The sequence below is a fragment of the Dioscorea cayenensis genome, chromosome 4 (genome assembly GCF_009730915.1).
Source record: "Dioscorea cayenensis subsp. rotundata cultivar TDr96_F1 chromosome 4, TDr96_F1_v2_PseudoChromosome.rev07_lg8_w22 25.fasta, whole genome shotgun sequence".
Lineage (NCBI taxonomy): Eukaryota > Viridiplantae > Streptophyta > Magnoliopsida > Dioscoreales > Dioscoreaceae > Dioscorea > Dioscorea cayenensis.
The window spans coordinates 1326358-1344760 of NC_052474.1; the positions used below are offsets into that span (position 1 = coordinate 1326358).

Consider the following 18403-nt stretch of genomic DNA (forward strand, 5'->3'; position numbering starts at 1 on the left):
CAGACAATATCTTCTTGACATTTGCTTCTGGCATTCATTACAAATTCTTTATAAGAAACATGTTGGAAAAACTTATATTTGCCTATAACTTGCAGCTGGATTTTAGCTCATTTAATGCTGCTGATGAGGACTACAGTGGTTATGAATATAGCCTTAATGGGCAGCTTTCAGAAGTGCGGATAGTGTATCTGAACCGTTTTGTGCAGGAGGTATATGTTTGAATTTCTGTCATCTTTGGATCTATTTCTTTAGGTGACTATATAAGAGTGATATACAGGTTGCTAGTTACTTTATGGGTCTTGCACCAAGCAATGTTGAGAGCGTCGTTAAGCTGAAGGATCATATAAGCAATTCAGAGAAGTGGGTCACAAAAAGTGAAATTGAAGGATCTCCTGCTTTAAAGTTGGACCTTTCATTGACAAATCCTATAATTCTGATGCCAAGGAGAACAGACAGTTCCGAGTACAATGCCAAACTGATTTTCTCCATGACTCATTTTAGTTCATTCTACTTTCCATCTGTCTATTCTGAATTTCTATTGAAGCAATTGTGTTGATTTTGCAGTTACTTAAAACTTGATGTGCTTCATATTACCATCCAAAACACATTTCATTGGCTTGGTGGTAGCAAGAATGATATGAATGCTGTCCATATGGAAATATTGACCATCAAGGTACTGTAAATTAATTATCCCCAGCTAATATTTGTTTGGTTTGTCCATGGTAATAGAACCTCTCTTTATGAAATCTAAGTAATAGAACCATTTGAAAACATTTAGTTTATACTTCCGTTATTTTACCATTTTGATGTTTGTCTCATTTATCAAGATATGATTTTGACAGGCTCATTGTACATGAAACTGGTCGAAGAAGTGATAGTGGTACTGAGAACTTGAAACAAATGAGAATGATATAATTGACTAAGATATGTTTAATTTTCGGGAGATTTGCAGATTTTCTTTTAGTCATGCATACTGGATAGAATATTATTTACTACTTTCAACCATAGATTTTTTGAGCAAACTTCTTTTTTTGTGAGCAGGATTGTTTAGACTTACACTTACCGTTCACAGCGTATTTGATGTGTCTATTCAGCATTATGGGCTTGTTTTGAAGTCACTGTGTATTTTTGCTTTTGCATTGCAAATATTTATGAGCGATATCATTCTGATTTTCTTTTATCTGACATTAATCATGATTTCTATTTTTTTCACTGGTCGTAATACTAGAAAGTGATAATCCATTTTATATAATTATGTCATTTTTTGATGATCTAGTTATTTTTGGTCTTCAAGTTCAAACTTATGCAAAAGTTTCTTATTCTCTCAAGTTGATGTTGCATAAAGTTTGTGAATTGTGGGTCAACGATCTTCATATTGGTGTCCATCATAACCATATTAAGTGCAACATTGGCCGTTGTAGGTTAAAGACATCAATTTGTCAGTTGGTTTTGACTCAGTATCAGGGGAAAATATTATTCAAGATGTCAAAGGCCTTTCTGTTATAGTTCAAAGGTCTCTGCGTGACATGTTGCATCTAATTCCAACAACAGAAGCAGACATCAAGGTAATTGATATCCTGCTGGAAGTTCTGCTCTGCTGGTTCTGTAAATTTTCTTTTTAAGTGGTATGATGTTGTGAAAAACTATTAATGTTTAAAGTCTTATCTTCTCTCTTTTTATTTTCGGGTTGTGTCGAATAATCACCAGGTGGAAGAGCTAAAAGCATCTTTGTCAAATAAAGAATATGAAATTATCACAGAGTGCGCATTAGCTAATCTCTCTGAGACTCCACATGTTGTTCCTCCTCTGGGAAAAATTGATGATACTTCTGATAGCCTTCTGGAGCATCCTGTTTCCCTTGTTACAAGTTCAGATAAATCTGACACCCAACTACGAACTTGGGTAGTTATGAAAGTTTCAGTTTCAGTTAACTTGGCAGAACTTTCTTTGCATTCTGGGATCACAAGAGATTCACCTCTAGCTACTGTTCAGGTGTTTTAATATTGCTTTTAAACTGTTTATACATTATTATTCATTTCAATTGTCAGGATAAATAGACTTACTATATGCTATATTTCAGTTCTTTGTTCTGTAATTCAGTATTCTAAACTTTGAGAAATATTTGCTGAAAAATCATGATTATATGGTCTACGTTCAACATGTGCAGGCTTGATTAACTTCTGATGAAGATGACTTTGTTGTTAGCATCACTGTTTGACATAGGATTTTAGATCTCTTAGCTAGTTATACATTTGATGTAGAATGGTGTTTGTCATCTAGTTTTATTATTTGACATGGTTTAGGTTTAGAAAACTAAGAATTTAAATTATGTGTCCTAAATTAAATTTTTGTGATACGTATAGTATTTTCAGATTTTGGCCTGCAGAAGTGTGTCAAATCTGTTGGGTTTGTTTTGAAGTTTATTCTAAGTCGAGTTAATTAATAACCCGATGACTAAATAAATTTTAAATTCATCTTGTTTATCTCAGAAGTTTTCTAAATTCTATTGAAGAGAGATTGATCTTATCTAAGGGCGTAGTTAATAGTTAATGAATGAATTTAATTTATTTAGCTTTCTGCTATTTATTTTGAGGATGTGATCTCCTTTTTCTTCTAAGTGTGATTGCGTAGATTCTGTAGGTGTAATTGTGTAGATTCTCCTGGTGTGATTGCCTAAACACTGTGGTACAATTATCTTTGTTATCATTCGTAGGTTTGGTATCAGTTTGATTATTTAAGTAGCCCTAGTATCAGAAACAAAGTATAGTAGAAGTTTGAATCCTGACATATACAAGATCCTTCCTAGTTAGTGGACAGTGAATCACTGGGCAAGATTGTTGAGTGATAAATTTCCTTAACGATCATTTCCAAGACAATTTTAATGAACTCTTAAGCATAATTTATGAAATTATTAAGTTTCATCATCCTCACATTATTGCAGGCAAGTGGGGCCTGGCTCCTCTACAAATCAAATTCAAGTGGGGAGAGTTATCTTTTTGCAACTCTTCGAGGTTTCTCTGTCATTGATGACCGTGAAGGAACCAAAGAAGAGTCTAAGCTTGCGATAGGAAAATCTGGGAGTATTACTTTTGAATCTCTTTTTTATGATGGTGATGATATTCAACGTTTAAATCACTCCAGGGAAAAAGACGCTTTGGAATATTTTGGTTTTGAACCAATTCCTTCAATGCTTATTCTTGATATCTTGTTCAGGAAATCCTCGATAGATATATCCTTGTCTATTCAGAGACCAAAGTTACTTGTGGCTCTTGATTTTTTACTAGCAATCACTGAGTTTTTTACTCCATCCCTACGTGCCACCCTGTCAAATGAGGAAGATGACCTACTTTACATCGCTGGTGCAATTATTTTGGATCAACCTGTCTATTTCCAACCTTCACCGGAATTTTCAATCTCACCTCAAAAACCATTGATTGCTGATGATGAAAGATTTGATCATTTCATATACGATGGAAAAGGTGGCAGATTATATTTACGGGATAGGGAGGGAAAAGTTCTTTCTGTTCCCAGGCTTGAGACAGTAATCTATATTGGAAATGGCAAAAAATTGCAATTTAAGAATGTTACTATAGTGGTATTTATCTCTACCCGGAAACCTAATTTCCTTAATTGTTGTTGAGATCAGATCTAATGAATTTATGTTATTGCAGGATGGAGCCTATCTAGATTGTTCTGTATTTCTGGGTGGTAACAGTAGTTATTCAGTCTCAGAAGGTGATCATGTCTATTTTGAGCATGAGAATGGTGCTTCTTTGCATTCACACAATGAAATTATGGATGGTGGAATTACTGAAAACAATGTTGTCGAAAAGTTCACAGATCTAAATTTAGAGTTGAAGGTATGCTGTATTTATAATTGCCAATGTGACAAAATATTGTTCTGTTTTCTCGGTAAGTTCAAAATTTTCTATTATGCAGTATGGCTTCAAAGGTCTATTTCTTGATTCATCAGTCCCACCTGATTCAAATAAAAGGCCCTTTTCCTTTCTTTAAACAATTGTCATTTGGTAAATTCTTTGTTGTTCATTTATCTTTCAGGCAATTGGTGTAGAGCTCACCTTTTACAGTACTTCAAAGGACGTTAAAGAATCTTTACTATTGTCGAACAAGGTTATGCATGCCAATCTGGATGTACTCAGCAGGTCATACTCTTTTATAGTAGTGCAATATATCTGAGTATTATCAGTTGTCAGTGATTTATTTATGAACTTTGAACATATTGAAATTAAGATGTTACCTGGAAATTTATTCAGAAATATGTCAGTTCTTCTAGTTCTTTGTCTTGGCTTTTTGGAGCATGCAATAATTTTTTATTTTATTTTTTGGCCCTTCCAAAGAAATATATTATTGAGCTGTAACTAAATTAATGACACCAAATCCTGCTTCACAAGTAAATTTGAGATAAATTTTATATGAGAAGAAATTCAGCTGTTTGATTCCAGTGGTAACTAATTCTGTTGTCAATGATGAGTTAATAATTACACTGGGAAGGTGGGGGTGCTATTTCTAAAACTGCTTGGCAAATTTGCACGTGTCTTGATGCTTCAATGGGTGATTGGCTAGCGGTTGTATTAATGGTTTCATGGAGATTGCAGAGTTTCTTTTGCATTTCAGTGTGCTCCTTGCTTATTTCAAAGTCCAAACTTTTCAATCAGTCCGAAACCATCCTGATCTTCTTAATCATCACTGAGATCTATGTAGCTTATGATATATTTCTGGATTTTATGTTCAATCTTTCTTTGCTGAAATTTAAATGCTCATGATACTTTTTGAGGGTAATCATAGCTGATATTCATTGTATAGTCTGTGAATTATTATATAGTGTTTGTGGTCTGATTTTGAAGGTAGAAAACTTTCAACAAGAAGATTTCATGGTTGGGTTATACTGAATGGTAACAGGAGAAATTCAGTTTTATGAACTGCTTTGTATTGAAGATGACAATACATCGAAAAGACCTGATTATATTATTTCTATATGCAGGATTGTCCTGAAGAGTGATAGCTTTGAGATAAGTGGAAATGTTCTTGAATTAAAAGTGGAGAGCAATGGAATCAGGGTTTTGGAGCCCTTTGATACCAGTGTAAAATTTTCTAATGCCTCGGAGAAAACCAACATGCATCTTGTAGTATCTGATATATTCATGAATTTCTCGTTCAGCATCTTGAGACTCATCTTAGCTGTTGAGGAAGATATTTTGGCATTTCTTAGGATGGCATCCAAGAAAGTATCAGTAGTCTGCTCTCAGTTTGATAAAGTTGGAATAATCCAGGGTATGGGAATTTTGCATCATTTATTCTTCGTAATGCTCACTGAGTTGCTATTTCATTTGTTGTCTTGGGAGCTGGCCGTAATTGTAGTTTCTTGTCATTCAGATAGCCAGAAAGATCGAACATATGCTTTTTGGAGACCGCGTGCACCATCTGGATTTGCTGTTCTGGGGGACTGTTTGACTCCTTTGTATGCATATCTTTGATTATCTCTAATGTTTCATATCTGTAATATTTGATGTTTTTTACTTTTTTTCTGTGCACTAGGAATGAGCCACCTGCGAAAGGAGTTCTCGCTGTTAATCCTAGTTTTGTAAGAGTCAAGAGACCCATCTCTTTCAGGCTAATATGGCCATGCAGTATCAGAAATACCAGTGGAGGGAACCATGGTCCCACTGGGGATATTTTGAAGCATGATGACTATGGTCAAGAAGAAGGCTTTTCTGTTTGGTTTCCAATAGCTCCTAAAGGTTTTGTTGCGGTTGGTTGTGTGGTTTCCTCTGGTAGAGAAGTGCCATCATTGTCCTCTGCTTTGTGCATCATGTCTTCCTTGGTATCACCATCTACTCTGAAGGACTGCATATCGCTTGGCCTGACTGAAGGGTATGACTTTGACTTTTCGTTGACCACAAGTTTTCCCTCATGCTTCTAGTACTTGTTTACTGGGATCATAAATGCTTTCTGTTTTTCTTGGTCATTTTGTCATTGCAGATCTTCGGAAAATGTCGCCTTTTGGCGGGTGGAGAATTCTTTTGGATCATTTTTGCCTGCAGACCCAATACATACTAATGTCACTGCTAAACCATATGATTTTCGTCCTATAATTTCTTCTTATTCTAATTCATCAACTCATGCTGCTAGGAATTCTAGTTCCAGAGAGAATTCTCAGAGTCATGATCGTGCTTTAATGCCAGAAGGATCTGCATTCTTAAATTCTGGGCGTCTGTTCGAGGCTGTTGCAAGTTTTAAATTGATCTGGTGGAATCAAGGTTCAGCCTCCAGGAGGAAACTCTCTGTATGGCGTCCGATTGTTCCACCTGGCATGGTCTACCTTGGTGACATTGCTGTCCAAGGGTACATTTTCTTGCACCTGATGTTTTGGGTTGACTTATATCTAATGATGATTGTCCATGACTTATTTTAATTTGCTTGGGCAACAGATACGAACCTCCAAACTCTTCAATAGTTATGCATGATACAGGAGATGAAACTTTTCTGAAGGCCCCTCAAGATTTTCAACTTGTTGGGCACATCAAGAAGCAGAGAGGAATTGAGAGTATTTCTTTCTGGTTGCCCCAGGCTCCTCCAGGCTTTGTTGTCTTAGGTTGTGTCGCATCTAAAGGCCCCCCAAAGCATGATGACTTCAGTTCATTAAGATGCATACGCAGTGATATGGTTTCCGGAGATCAGTTTCCCGATGAAAGCATTTGGGATGCATCTGATACTAAAGTTTCATCAAAGCCTTTTAGCTTATGGAGTGTTGGTAATGAGTCAGGGACTTTTCTTGTCAGAAATGGATTCAAAAAGCCACCCAAAAGATTTGCTCTGAGGCTTGCGGCCCCCAATGTAACTAGTGGCTCAGACAATACAGTAATTGATGCAGAAATTAAGACCTTCTCAGCAGCAGTTCTTGACGATTATGGAGGCCTGGTGAGAATCTGATTGTTACATAAATTTATGTTTCTATGGATTGTGCTTCTACAGTAGTTTTATTGATGGCTAATGTTAGTTATAGAGAAAGCTTTATCTGGACTTTTAGTACATTAGCGTTCATGCAGTGTTAATTTCTTCGTAACTGTTGTTCTTTATCTGCCATAGTTTCTTATTTTACTTTCTGTTGCAGATGGTTCCATTATTTAACATTTCACTTAGCAGCATAGGATTTAGTTTGCATGGAAGACCAGACTACTTGAATTCTACTGTCAGTTTTTCCTTGGCTGCAAAATCTTATAATGACAAGCATGATGCTTGGGAGCCCCTTATCGAACCTATGGATGGATTTTTAAGGTAATTCTCTATTAAGTGTGCTTTTGCCCCTTTTTTGGCTGACTTTTTGTCTGGATCTCCCTTTTAAATATTCTAGCTCTGAAGTCGTTTCCTTTGCCTTAAAGAATCATCTTATTGACACATTACTAGTGCCAGGTTTCTTGGTCTTAAAATGGCATGGTGTAGTTATTCTGAACCTGGACTTGTGCTTCAATAATAAAATGGCATCTAAGCCTTAATTTCTTTTACTTGTAAATTCTAGTCATGATATTTTTAAGGATTAGCCTACTTGCCTGGGCTTATATATACTACTAATGATACAGGTATCAATTTGATCAGAATGCCCCTGGGGAAGCTACTCAACTTCGGATGACATCAACTAGGGATCTGAATCTGAATATATCTGTCTCTAATGCAAATATGATTTGCCAAGCATACTCTAGCTGGATTAATCTTGGTCAAATACAAGAAAAGATTGAAAATAAAGTAAGCTGTGGTTGCTTCACCCTATTATTCTTCAGAATTTTGCTTCTGTGGTTTTATAGTTCTCCAAGTTATCAGTTGTTGAGATTTTGTTTGTAAATTACCATCCATTTAAGCTTGCAATTTCTTTGGTGCAATGTTGTCACAGGATGCAGTTTCTCCTTCTTACATGAGGAGATCTGTTGTTGATGTCCATCACAGGAAAAATTATTATATCATACCTGTTAACATGCTTGGTCAAGACATATTCATAAGGGCTACTGAAATCAAGAGGATCTCAGACATTATTAAGTTGCCATCAGGAGATAACAAACTTGTGAAGGTTCCAGTTTCAAAAAATATGCTGGACTCACATATGAAAGGGAGACTTGGAATTATTTCAAGATTAATGGTGACAATGATTATTGGTGATGGAGAGGTAAAATCTTCTATTTTTCCTTAAAAAATAGCAGACCTATTTTTCCTTCAATCTGCCCTTTGGCAGGCATGGCATTCATGTTTGCTATTTATGAAGTATTTACCACTGTTTTCTTCATTTGATTTCTGAAACAAATATAGTTACTACTCCTGATACTTCTGATGAACCTTATACTTAATATCGACCTGTCATTATGTTTACTTTACACATTTGCATGTCTTTTCTAGTGCTCTCAGCCTTTTCTTTGATTTCTTTGACCTGTAAGATGACCTTGTCATGTTCAATTTGGTTAGGCAAACTTGTATGTTAAAATTATTGTGGAAAACAAGAGTACTTAAGAAAAGAAGGGTGACCATGGCATGCTTATCCCCCTTGCATCTTGTACAATTGGCTTTCTTTTCCACAGATTGACTTTTCTAACCCACAATTTCATGTCTATGTAAGTAACTTGTTATGTTATTCCTCTTTACACAAATATTTTCCGTTGCTTACCATATTTGTAACTAACCTGTGGTTTCTTCTGTGCTGTCCACTATTTGCTTGCAAAAACTTTTTTTTTTAATTATTTTTCTTCAAATAGTACTTATCCCAGTGTCAATTTATCATTTTCTCTTGTAGCTACCTGTTGGAGAAGGAATGACTAAGGGTCCTATTACATTAGCAATCCGCTTGTTCTTGATTGAACCCAGTGATACATTGTTGCAGCAACAAAGTGCTAGAACATGTGGATCCATTTATGAGCATTCATCTTCAGGGTTTGCATTGGTGAATTGGGGGGAGGCCTTCTTTTTTAAAGTTGATTCTCTGGTACGCAACAAATTTTTTGATATCAAATTTGCAAAATGTAGCAGAATTGACTGTAGTCCATATCAAGTGCTATACATTGGTTGTCAATATTTTATGTACATATTCATCTCAATGATATAAGTCCTTACACACTCGCTATTTGATGGTGTTTGTCAATTTATGATCCTTTATTTTCTTGTTTTACGCATCCCAAATATTGTTTTGCATGCAATCTATGGCAAATTTCAAAATTCACTTCCCTGGACAGTAACAAGCTACTTTCTGTTAGGTGTAATTTCTTTACAACAAACTTAGCGGTGGAAAAGCACTTTCTTTCATTTTTGTAGTAGTTAATTCTGAAGTGATATTCTATTGTTTTGTAGTAGTTCCGTGTAGTTAGGAGACAAATTGGCCATATTGAATATATGCTTTATAAAACTCTGAAGTGACCAGGGGCTAACATACAAATTATGTATCATTTAATCTGTCATTAATCAGAAAGATGGTGGTTATTTTTTATTTTTTGATTGAAAGCATGGTGTTTTGGAAGTCGTACACAGAGATCATAATAAAATTTGGTAGGGTACACAAACTCTTCCACTAAACGAGGAATTTATAATAGATGTGCAACAATAGCAAAAAGAAAGTGATTTTACCTCCTGGATTGAGTGAGTGTTTGAATTTGAGAGCTCATCTAACTATTTCTTCTTTCTCTTGATGTCTGGCTGCTGCCTCTCCTCATTGTTGTGGTATTTTTAAAAGACTTCTTTTTTTATTTTTTCCATATTGCCCTTGCTTAGTCATCTAGGGTTTCTTTTTTTAAATTACAACTATGCCATTGTTAAGTGGCAGAATTACAAGTTTGCCATTGATAAGTGGCACTTGATTCTTGCTCACACTCCCCCTCAAGCTGGTAAATGGATGGTTTCCATTCCCAGCTTGCTAACTAAGTTTTCAAAAATTGGAACACTTGGTGCTTTGGTAAGAATATCTGCAATTTGTTCTTGTGATGTGATGTAGGGAGTACAAATGAGTTCACTGTCCAGTTTCTCCTTAATGAAGTGTCAGTCAATTTCTATATGTTTTGTTCTGTCATGTTGAACTGCATTATGAGCAATGCTTATGGCTGATTTGTTATCACAATATAACCTAATAGGTCTTTCAACATAGATCTTCAGGTCATCCAGTATATTCTTAAGCCACAAAAGTTTAAATATCCCTTGAGCCATTGCCCTGAACTCTGCCTCTGCACTTGATCTGCCAACCACATTCGGTTTCTTATTTCTCCAGGTTATTAAATTCCCTCCTAGGAAGGTACAATATCTAGTGGTAGACTTCCTATCATCAATAGATCCTGCATAATCTGCATCTGTGTATGCCTCTAAGAGTGAGCTGTTATTTCTTCTAAAAAGTAATCCTCTTCCTGGGTACCCTTTTAGGTATTCAAGCACCCTATTTGCAGCTTGTAAATGAATTCTCTTTGGTTTATGCATGAACTGACTTATGACACTAACTGCAAATGCTATATCTGGTCTGGTATGTGACAAGTATATCAATATCCCAACCAACCTGTGATACATTTCTTTGTCAATTGATACTGTTAGAATTAGATGATTTCATTATCAATCAGAACAAGGTTACATGAATATGTATATACACAAGTATATAAGTATGACATATATACAAAGATGGATAGACAACTGTATATACAACTGTATTGCCTAACACCCCCCTCAAACTCACGGGGGATCAGACACCGAGAGTTTGGACAATAGAAAATCATGTTGCGCTCGTGTTTGAGACTTGGTGAACAAATTAGCAAGCTGGTGCTCGGAAGGAACAACTTGGGGAATCAGGATGTCTTGTTGTATCTGGTCACGCAAAAAGAAAATATCAACACCAATATGCTTGGAGAGAATGCTTTACGGGATTCAAAGTGATCTGAATAGCACCGGTGTTGTCACAATGAGGGGGAGTTGGAGCATGAGAGGCAACACCAAGATCTTGCAAGAGCCAACGCAACCAAACAATTTCCTCAGCAATAGTGGCCATGGCGCGGAGCTCAGCCTTGGTGCTGGACCGAGAAACACCTGTTTGCTTCTTGGTCTTCCAGGCAATGAGAGAAGAACCCAAGAACAAATAGGACCCAGTAACAGAACGACGATCAGAGGGATCACTAGCCCAAGTAGCATCAGAGTATGCACGAAGCTGTAGAGACTATGATGGGAGAAAAGGAGACCCTGAGATGGAGTCGCCTGGAGATAGCGCAAAAGCCGCAACAAATGAGCATAGTGAACAGAAGTAGGTACACTGACAAACTGACTCAAAACATGCACAACATAAGCAATGTCCGGTCGGGTGATGGTAAGATAGACAAGACTCCCAACTAAGTGACGGAAGCGTGTCGGATTGGACAAGAGAGTCCCCTAATCAGGACGCAACTAAAGATGAAGCTCCATAGGAGTGGTCGCGATGCGAGAGTCAGAGAGAGCGACCCGAGCCAGAATATCAGAAGTGTAACGCTGCTGGAACGACTGAAAACCATCAGAAGTAGATGTGACCTCAATGCCTAAAAGATACTCAAACGACCAAGATCAGTCATCTGAAAGTGCTGCTGAAGGTGAAACTTGACAAACTCTACGTGAGCAGGGTCATCACCGGTGATGATCATTCATCCACATAGAGCAACAAAAGAGTCCGGCTACGAGAGGAGGAGTACACAAACAAAGATGGATCATGCAGACTAGGTTGAAAACCAGCGGTTGCCATAGCGGAACTGAAACACGCAAACTAGGCCCAAGAAACCTGTTTGAGACCATAGAGGGCGCGTCGTAGGCGACAGACAAGGCCAGAAGGAGAGGAGAGGCCAGGGGAAGGAAGCATGTACACCTCCTGCTGAAGGTCCCCGTGAAGAAAAGCATTCTTCACGTCAAGTTAAAAGAGAAACCAAATCCCATGTAGAAGTGCGCTCGAGAGCCTCCAACTCAGTAGACATAGCAGCCGGCTATTCAGGTATCTGAACAGCGCCACGGTAAGAAGCCATCTCTGGAGGGCCACTGGAAGGAGGGAGTGGTAGATCAAGTAGCTGAGAAGCAAGGTTGAGGCGGTCGGGGGATGGCGATCTCGAAAGGGATAGCGACGTGCAGGAGGATCATCCTTAGGACACTCGCTAGAGGAAAGCTGAGACATTGGAGGTGAATGCTCAGGAGGAGGGTGAGAGCGACGAACATAGTGATAGGGAAGAGATTGGATAGGAACCTGGACAGGAAGATCAACAGACAACAAAGATGAAGGTGGAGGAGAGGATGAGCGGCGCGACACAGGTGGAGATGGGGAAGGGAGAGATGGTGTGGGTAACACAGGAGATGATAAAGCAGGTGGTGGTGACATGGTAAGAAACTGGACATTAGTCGATGTAGTGAAGGAGTGAGTAGATGAAGAAGGAACAAAGAAAGGACGATCCTCGATAAATGTAACATTACGCGAGATACGAATGCGACGCGCGGCAGGATTGTAACTCTGATAACCCTTGTGTTCAGGACTATAACCAAGGAAGACACAAGGAATAGACTGAGCAGAGAGTTTAGTCCGCTCAAGGGCAAAAGAAGGACAACACAAGCAACCAAACACACGTAGGTGAGCATATCGTGGAGGGCTTGAGAAAAGACACTCCCCGGGGCTGCGACCCTGAAGAAAAGAGGAGGGTTGAAGGTTGATAAGATAAATAGTAGTACAGACAGCCTCAGCCCAGAAGTGGGGTGGAACATGGGAGGCAATAAAAAGGGTACGAGCAGTCTCAATGATATGATGATGTTTCCTTTCCGCAGTGCACATACGCGAAGGATGACGTAAGGCGAAGATGATCGAGCACATACGCCCCACTATGGCGATGGCCAGCTCCAATGAGGTTCCCTGTAAGACGATCCTGCACACGACACCCAAACTCATAAAAAATAACAAGGTAACCAAGGGAGGCGAGCTGGCTAGCAGAGATAAGATTCATAGATAGTTGGGATACATAGGCAACATCGAGAAGGTGGAAGTGAGTGGTATGTAAAAGGTTACGACTGGTGACGGGAAGAGTGGTGCTATTAATAATTATGACATGAAGGTCGGAGGAAATAGGCTAAGAGGAGTGAAGGTGAGTAACATCATAGATCATATGAAAAAAAGCTCTAGAATCAAGCAACCAAGAGGATGGAGAGATACCTGTAGGGGCGGAGGTGACCAATGGATGAGAGGTGTCTGAGGTATCCTGAGGGAGGACGGGGCTGAGGATGGAGAAACTTGACTCCGGGAAAGTTGCTGGACAAGCTGCTAAAGTTGCTCTGCAGATCGAGGGCCAATCGGAGAAGCAGAATGCGAGGCTGGGGTGACGCGCTGCTGTGCTGTCTGCTGAGCTAGCTGGAGCTTGCGACACTCAGCACGAACATGACCCGGAGCATGACAGTAGTGACACCGAATAGACCGTCGCTGTGGCGCACTAGATCCTGGTCCCAAAGGCTGTGAAATAGGACGGGCGGGAGCATCAAGACCTGGTGACGACAGCAATGGAGGTGCCGGAGACAACTACGGAGCAGTGGTAGACAGTAGAATCTGCTGAGGAGCAGCAAGAACAGAGTGGGGAGCAGCAGGTGGTGGAACTGTATCTAAGGACCGAAGACGAGTCTCCTCAGCAAGCACATAAGCCAAAGTATCACTAGCAAATGATGGGGTAACCCGGTGGAGAAACTGAGCACAAACTGCCTCGAACTCAGGCCGAAGACGCATGAGAAACTCATAGATGCAGAGATGGTCATTCTTGAGCAATGGCGAGACACTGGGTACATGTTGGAGAAGGAGATGGGGCCATCTTTTCATACTGACGCCATAAACCACTGAGTGCTGCGAAAAAATCCTGGATAGAGCTTTCACGCTGGTAGGTGGCAGTGAGAGTCTGTAGCAAGTAGTAGCGCATTGCCTGACTGGAGGGAAGATAAAGTGCGCAAGTGATCCCAGATCTTCTTAGCCGTAGGTAAATCACAGACTGCCAAACGAATTATCCTCAGTCCACTTGGCCAAGTCCTGGGATGGGGAGGAAGACACACTGGTAACAGTAGACTGAGAAAAGCCTGTGGAGACTGCAGTAGAAGAAACTGGAGCTGGTCAGGTACCATCAACATGACCCCAAAGATTAAGGCCTTGAAGGAGCACACGAAAGGTGGAGGACCACGCCTTATAATTCTTGCCATTAAGCATCACATCGGACTTCTGAAGGTAGGAGACTTGGGAAGAGGCCATGAAATCCAACACCAAGGAAAAAACGGAAGCACCAGCGCAGTGAAGAGGAGATAGGGCGCTGGGGAAGCACCGGCGAGAGGCACCGGGCAAAAGAGAGATGATCGTGGACAGACGCAGGCGCGCGGTGGAGAGAAGACACGGAATAGACCAGGCGCGCGGGGAAGACTTGGGTGCGCGGTGACGAGCAGGCGCGCGAAGGAATGCAGTGAGGCGGACATGGCCGGCGACGTTGAAAAAAATTAGGGTTTGGCTCTTGATACCATGTTAGAATTAGATGATCTCATTATCAATCAGAACAAGGTCACATGAATATGTATATACACAAGTATACAAGTATGGCAGATGTACAAAGATGGATAGACAGTTGTATACACAGTTGTATTGCCTAACAGATACATCATCTTCTACCATTCCCAATTTAGTATTAGGGTCCATAGGAGTACTGGTTGGCTTGCATGCAATCTTCCCCGTCTCTTTGAGAAGGTCTGTGACATACTTATGTTGAGATATAAAGATACCATTTTTTGAATGCGCTACATCTATACCCAAAAAGTATTTCAATCTGCCCAAGGTCTTGATGTCAAATTCTTTTGCTAAGCACTTCTTCACCACTTCTTGCTCTTTTCTATCATTACCTGGCAAAATAATGTCATCCAGATACACAAGGAGCACAATAACTTCCCTTGAATTAGAATGTTTGATAAATAGAGTATGATCTCGTTGACATTGTTTATATCCCATTTTCAACATTACCTGAGTGAACCTTCCAAACCACGCTCTAGGAGATTGTTTTAGGCCATACGAAGCCTTCTTTGATCTGCATACTGTTTGTGGTGGCACATTACTCTCAAGTCTTAGAGGGACATTCATGTAGATTTCCTCTTCTAAATTGCCGTATAGGAAGGCATTTTTAACATCGAATTGATGCAAGTCCCACCTATAGTTAGCTGCCAAAGACAGTATTCATCTTTGCAACTGGTGCAAAAGGTTCCATAAAATCAATCCCGTAAGTTTGTGTGTACCCTTTGGCTACCAATCTGGCTTTGTATCTTTCAATGGACCCATTTGCACCCCACAACTTTCTTCGGTAGTTGAACTAGCTCCCAAGTCTTATTTTTCTCAAGAGCTTCCAATTCTACATACATGGCTTGCCTCCATTTTTCATCAGCTAAAGCTTCATGAACATTAGAAGGTATTTGGGTGTTATGGAGGTTTCCTAAAAAGGCTTTGTAGGATTTAGACAAATTGCTAAAAGTGGAGACATGAGCAAGAGGGTATAATGGCCTTTATGTGCATTCTCGAGTTGGCTTTCTAATGGCAATAGGAACATCTAGATTTGGCATAGAATCATCTGAAGTAACAAGGGGTGTTGGATCATTGGGTTCCTGCACTGCAATAGGAGTAGAAATTGATACCTCATTTAAAGGATTCAAGGTTGATGATTGGTTGTGCATGAGTTTAGGAGCCGCCATCTTCCTCCTTGTATATACATGCTTTACAGGTGGTTTTACTGTGGAGTTTGTGTCAGCCATAATGTCTGGTGTGTGAAAGAAAAGATGACCATCCATAAAGAGATGATCCTCCTCTTCAATAGTAGGTCATTCCTCCCCCTGAAGAGAAGAAGGGGAAAAATAGGATATACACTCATGAAAGGTAACATCACGGGATACAAAGAACTTTTGAGAGTGAGGATGGTAACACTTGTACCCTTTTTGAGTGAGGGAGTACCCACAAAGACACACTTGAGAGTTCGAGGGTCTAGTTTTCCTCTATCTTGGCTATGAATGTGAACAAAGGCGACACCCGAAAACACAAGGTATAAGGTTGCTTGAGAACTGAATATGAGGATAAAAGGAAGACAAAAGTGCTATTGGACTATTCATGTCTAGGAATCTGGAAGGTAATATGTTTATAAGATAAGTGGCAGTCAAAATGGCTTCTCCCCAAAATTTTTTTGGTGTACAATGTTGAAGTAAAAGGGATCGAGTTTGGTCAAGGAGATAGCCATTTTTCCATTCAGCTACACCATTTTGTTGTGGTGTTTTCACACATGAAGATTCATGAATAATGCCCTCTTTTTGACAAAAAGAACTAATGACTTGATTGAAATAGTCTCGAGCATTATCAGACCGTAATCTTTTAATGCTAACCCCTAATTGATTTTTAATCAAGGTCACGAATTTTGGAAATATGATACTGAGATCAGATTTGTGCTTGAGAAGATATGTCCAAGTTACCCGGGTACATTCATCAATAAAAGTCACAAACCATTGATAGCCAGAAATAGAGGAAATAGGTGTTGGCCCCTAAATATCAGAGTGAATAAGATAAAAAGGAAATGAGCTTCTTTTATTGCTGATTGGAAAAGGAACACGCTTGTGTTTAGCAAGCTCACACACTTCACATTGAAAGCTCTCAACTTTGACATTTGTCAATAGACTAGGAAACATATTCTTAAGGACCAAAAAGGATGGATGACCAATGTGATGATGATAAAGCAAAATGTTTCTCTCACAGACTGAATAGGTATTGACAACAACTTATACTCAGACACTACAGACCCCATAAGTGGACCACCATATAGTTCAAAGAGGTAAAGGTTGCTCCTTTGCTCAGCACGTCCAATCGTCTTCCCCGAGTCCTTGGTTTGAAATACACAGTAATTACTGTTAAATATTGCAGTACAAGGCATATCTTGAGTTAATTTTTGTATGGAAATTAGATTGACAGAAATTTTGGGGACATGAACATTTTTTAGGAGTATGGAAGATGTAAGTTGGATATCACCAACACCAGCAACAGTGATGAGAGAGCCATCAGCTACAGCTATTTTCCGAGTACTCGGACAAGGTGTATAGGTGAGGAAACTGGATGCTGGAAAAGTCATATGATTTGTGGCTCCAGAATCTACAATCCAAGGAGGGGTATTTCTAATGTCTGAAGTATTTAAACTGAACAAAGATAGAGACGCACCTGAATAGATTAGGTTACTACTACCTGAAGGCTTTTCAAGGCTGTTGAGTAGGGATCTGATGCGTTCAAGAGTATCATCACTAGAGGATGTGTTTTCTGGACCATTGCTTTCAGCCATGTTAGTGTATCCATGCCTTTTTTGAGGAGTCCCTCTTTGTCCCCACTCTCTATTTGGTGGCTTCCCATGCAATTTCCAACATTGTTCCTTTGTATGCCTTGGCTTTTTGCAATATGTGCAGAACAAGCTATCTTTATTATTTCTGAGTTGCTCTGATTTACTTATTTCAGCATGAGGACCACCCTTTTGATTTCCAAACTTAGGCTTATTGTGAACTTCATGTCCTGTCATAAATGCATTGACACCTTTACCTTCCTTCTGTGTATAAGTCACCATAGCTGCCTCCATGCTAGGAGAAGAGCCCATCATCAAGCTCCTACGACTCTCCTCGCCTTGAATCAAGGCAATAGCCTGATCTATCTCTGGGTTCTTATCTTTGCCTAAAATTTGCACCCTGACCTGACCATATTCTGGATTCAAGCCTGCTAGAAACAGGTACATCCTCTCTTTTTTAACATACTCCTTCACCTCGGGGCTCTTCATGGCTGCAGGCTGATAGTGATCTCGCTCTTGCCACAAAGCTTGTAGTTGATTGGCATACTCTGTAACACTTTTATTACCTTGCTTAAGAGCCATAGTTCTAAGAAGGATATCAAAAATTTGTGCATCATCCTTAGCTTTTGAATATTTCTTACTCACTGTTTCCCAGATGGCCTTGGCATGGCAGAGTTCATGAATACATAAGGTTTACACACTTCTGGAGTCATGGAGTTCCATAACCAGGCCATAATAATTGCACCATCAGTTTCCACTTGCTGTCATTGGGATTGTTCTCCTTGCCCACAATGCGGTCTAACTTCTTTTTCCCTCTCAATATGGTTTTGATAATCTGTGACCATTTTAGATAATTTTTCCCATCAAATCTATAAGCTGCCCCCACAGAAGCTAGATCATTATGACTTTGAAAGTTGCTTTCTTGCAGCATAGTAGACTCAGTAGGATTAGAGCTGGATTTTGTGGTGTCTGCCATTCTCAACACAGTCCTCTAACCTTTTATGTGTCGATATAGATATGAAAACCAATAATTAAGGCTGTTGGAATCTCTAAAAAAAATCAAAAACTCAGATTTT

General features: G+C 39.4%; 1 protein-coding gene across 5 annotated transcripts in view; it reads left to right on the forward strand.

Annotated features, from left to right (window-relative positions):
• Positions 1-18403, forward strand: part of LOC120259563 — a 49963-nt gene that overhangs the window by 11287 nt on the left and 20273 nt on the right. For all 5 annotated transcript variants that reach the window (XM_039267192.1, XM_039267193.1, XM_039267194.1 and 2 more), the window contains 17 exons: positions 96-209; positions 278-462; positions 565-673; positions 1422-1565; positions 1708-1992; positions 2942-3595; positions 3672-3860; positions 4060-4163; positions 5003-5292; positions 5395-5479; positions 5557-5892; positions 6001-6363; positions 6450-6939; positions 7133-7296; positions 7599-7761; positions 7907-8176; positions 8795-8983. In XM_039267192.1, coding sequence (XP_039123126.1) covers positions 96-209; positions 278-462; positions 565-673; positions 1422-1565; positions 1708-1992; positions 2942-3595; positions 3672-3860; positions 4060-4163; positions 5003-5292; positions 5395-5479; positions 5557-5892; positions 6001-6363; positions 6450-6939; positions 7133-7296; positions 7599-7761; positions 7907-8176; positions 8795-8983 — 4134 coding nt within the window. The remainder of the gene's footprint in view (positions 1-95; positions 210-277; positions 463-564; positions 674-1421; positions 1566-1707; positions 1993-2941; positions 3596-3671; positions 3861-4059; positions 4164-5002; positions 5293-5394; positions 5480-5556; positions 5893-6000; positions 6364-6449; positions 6940-7132; positions 7297-7598; positions 7762-7906; positions 8177-8794; positions 8984-18403) is intronic.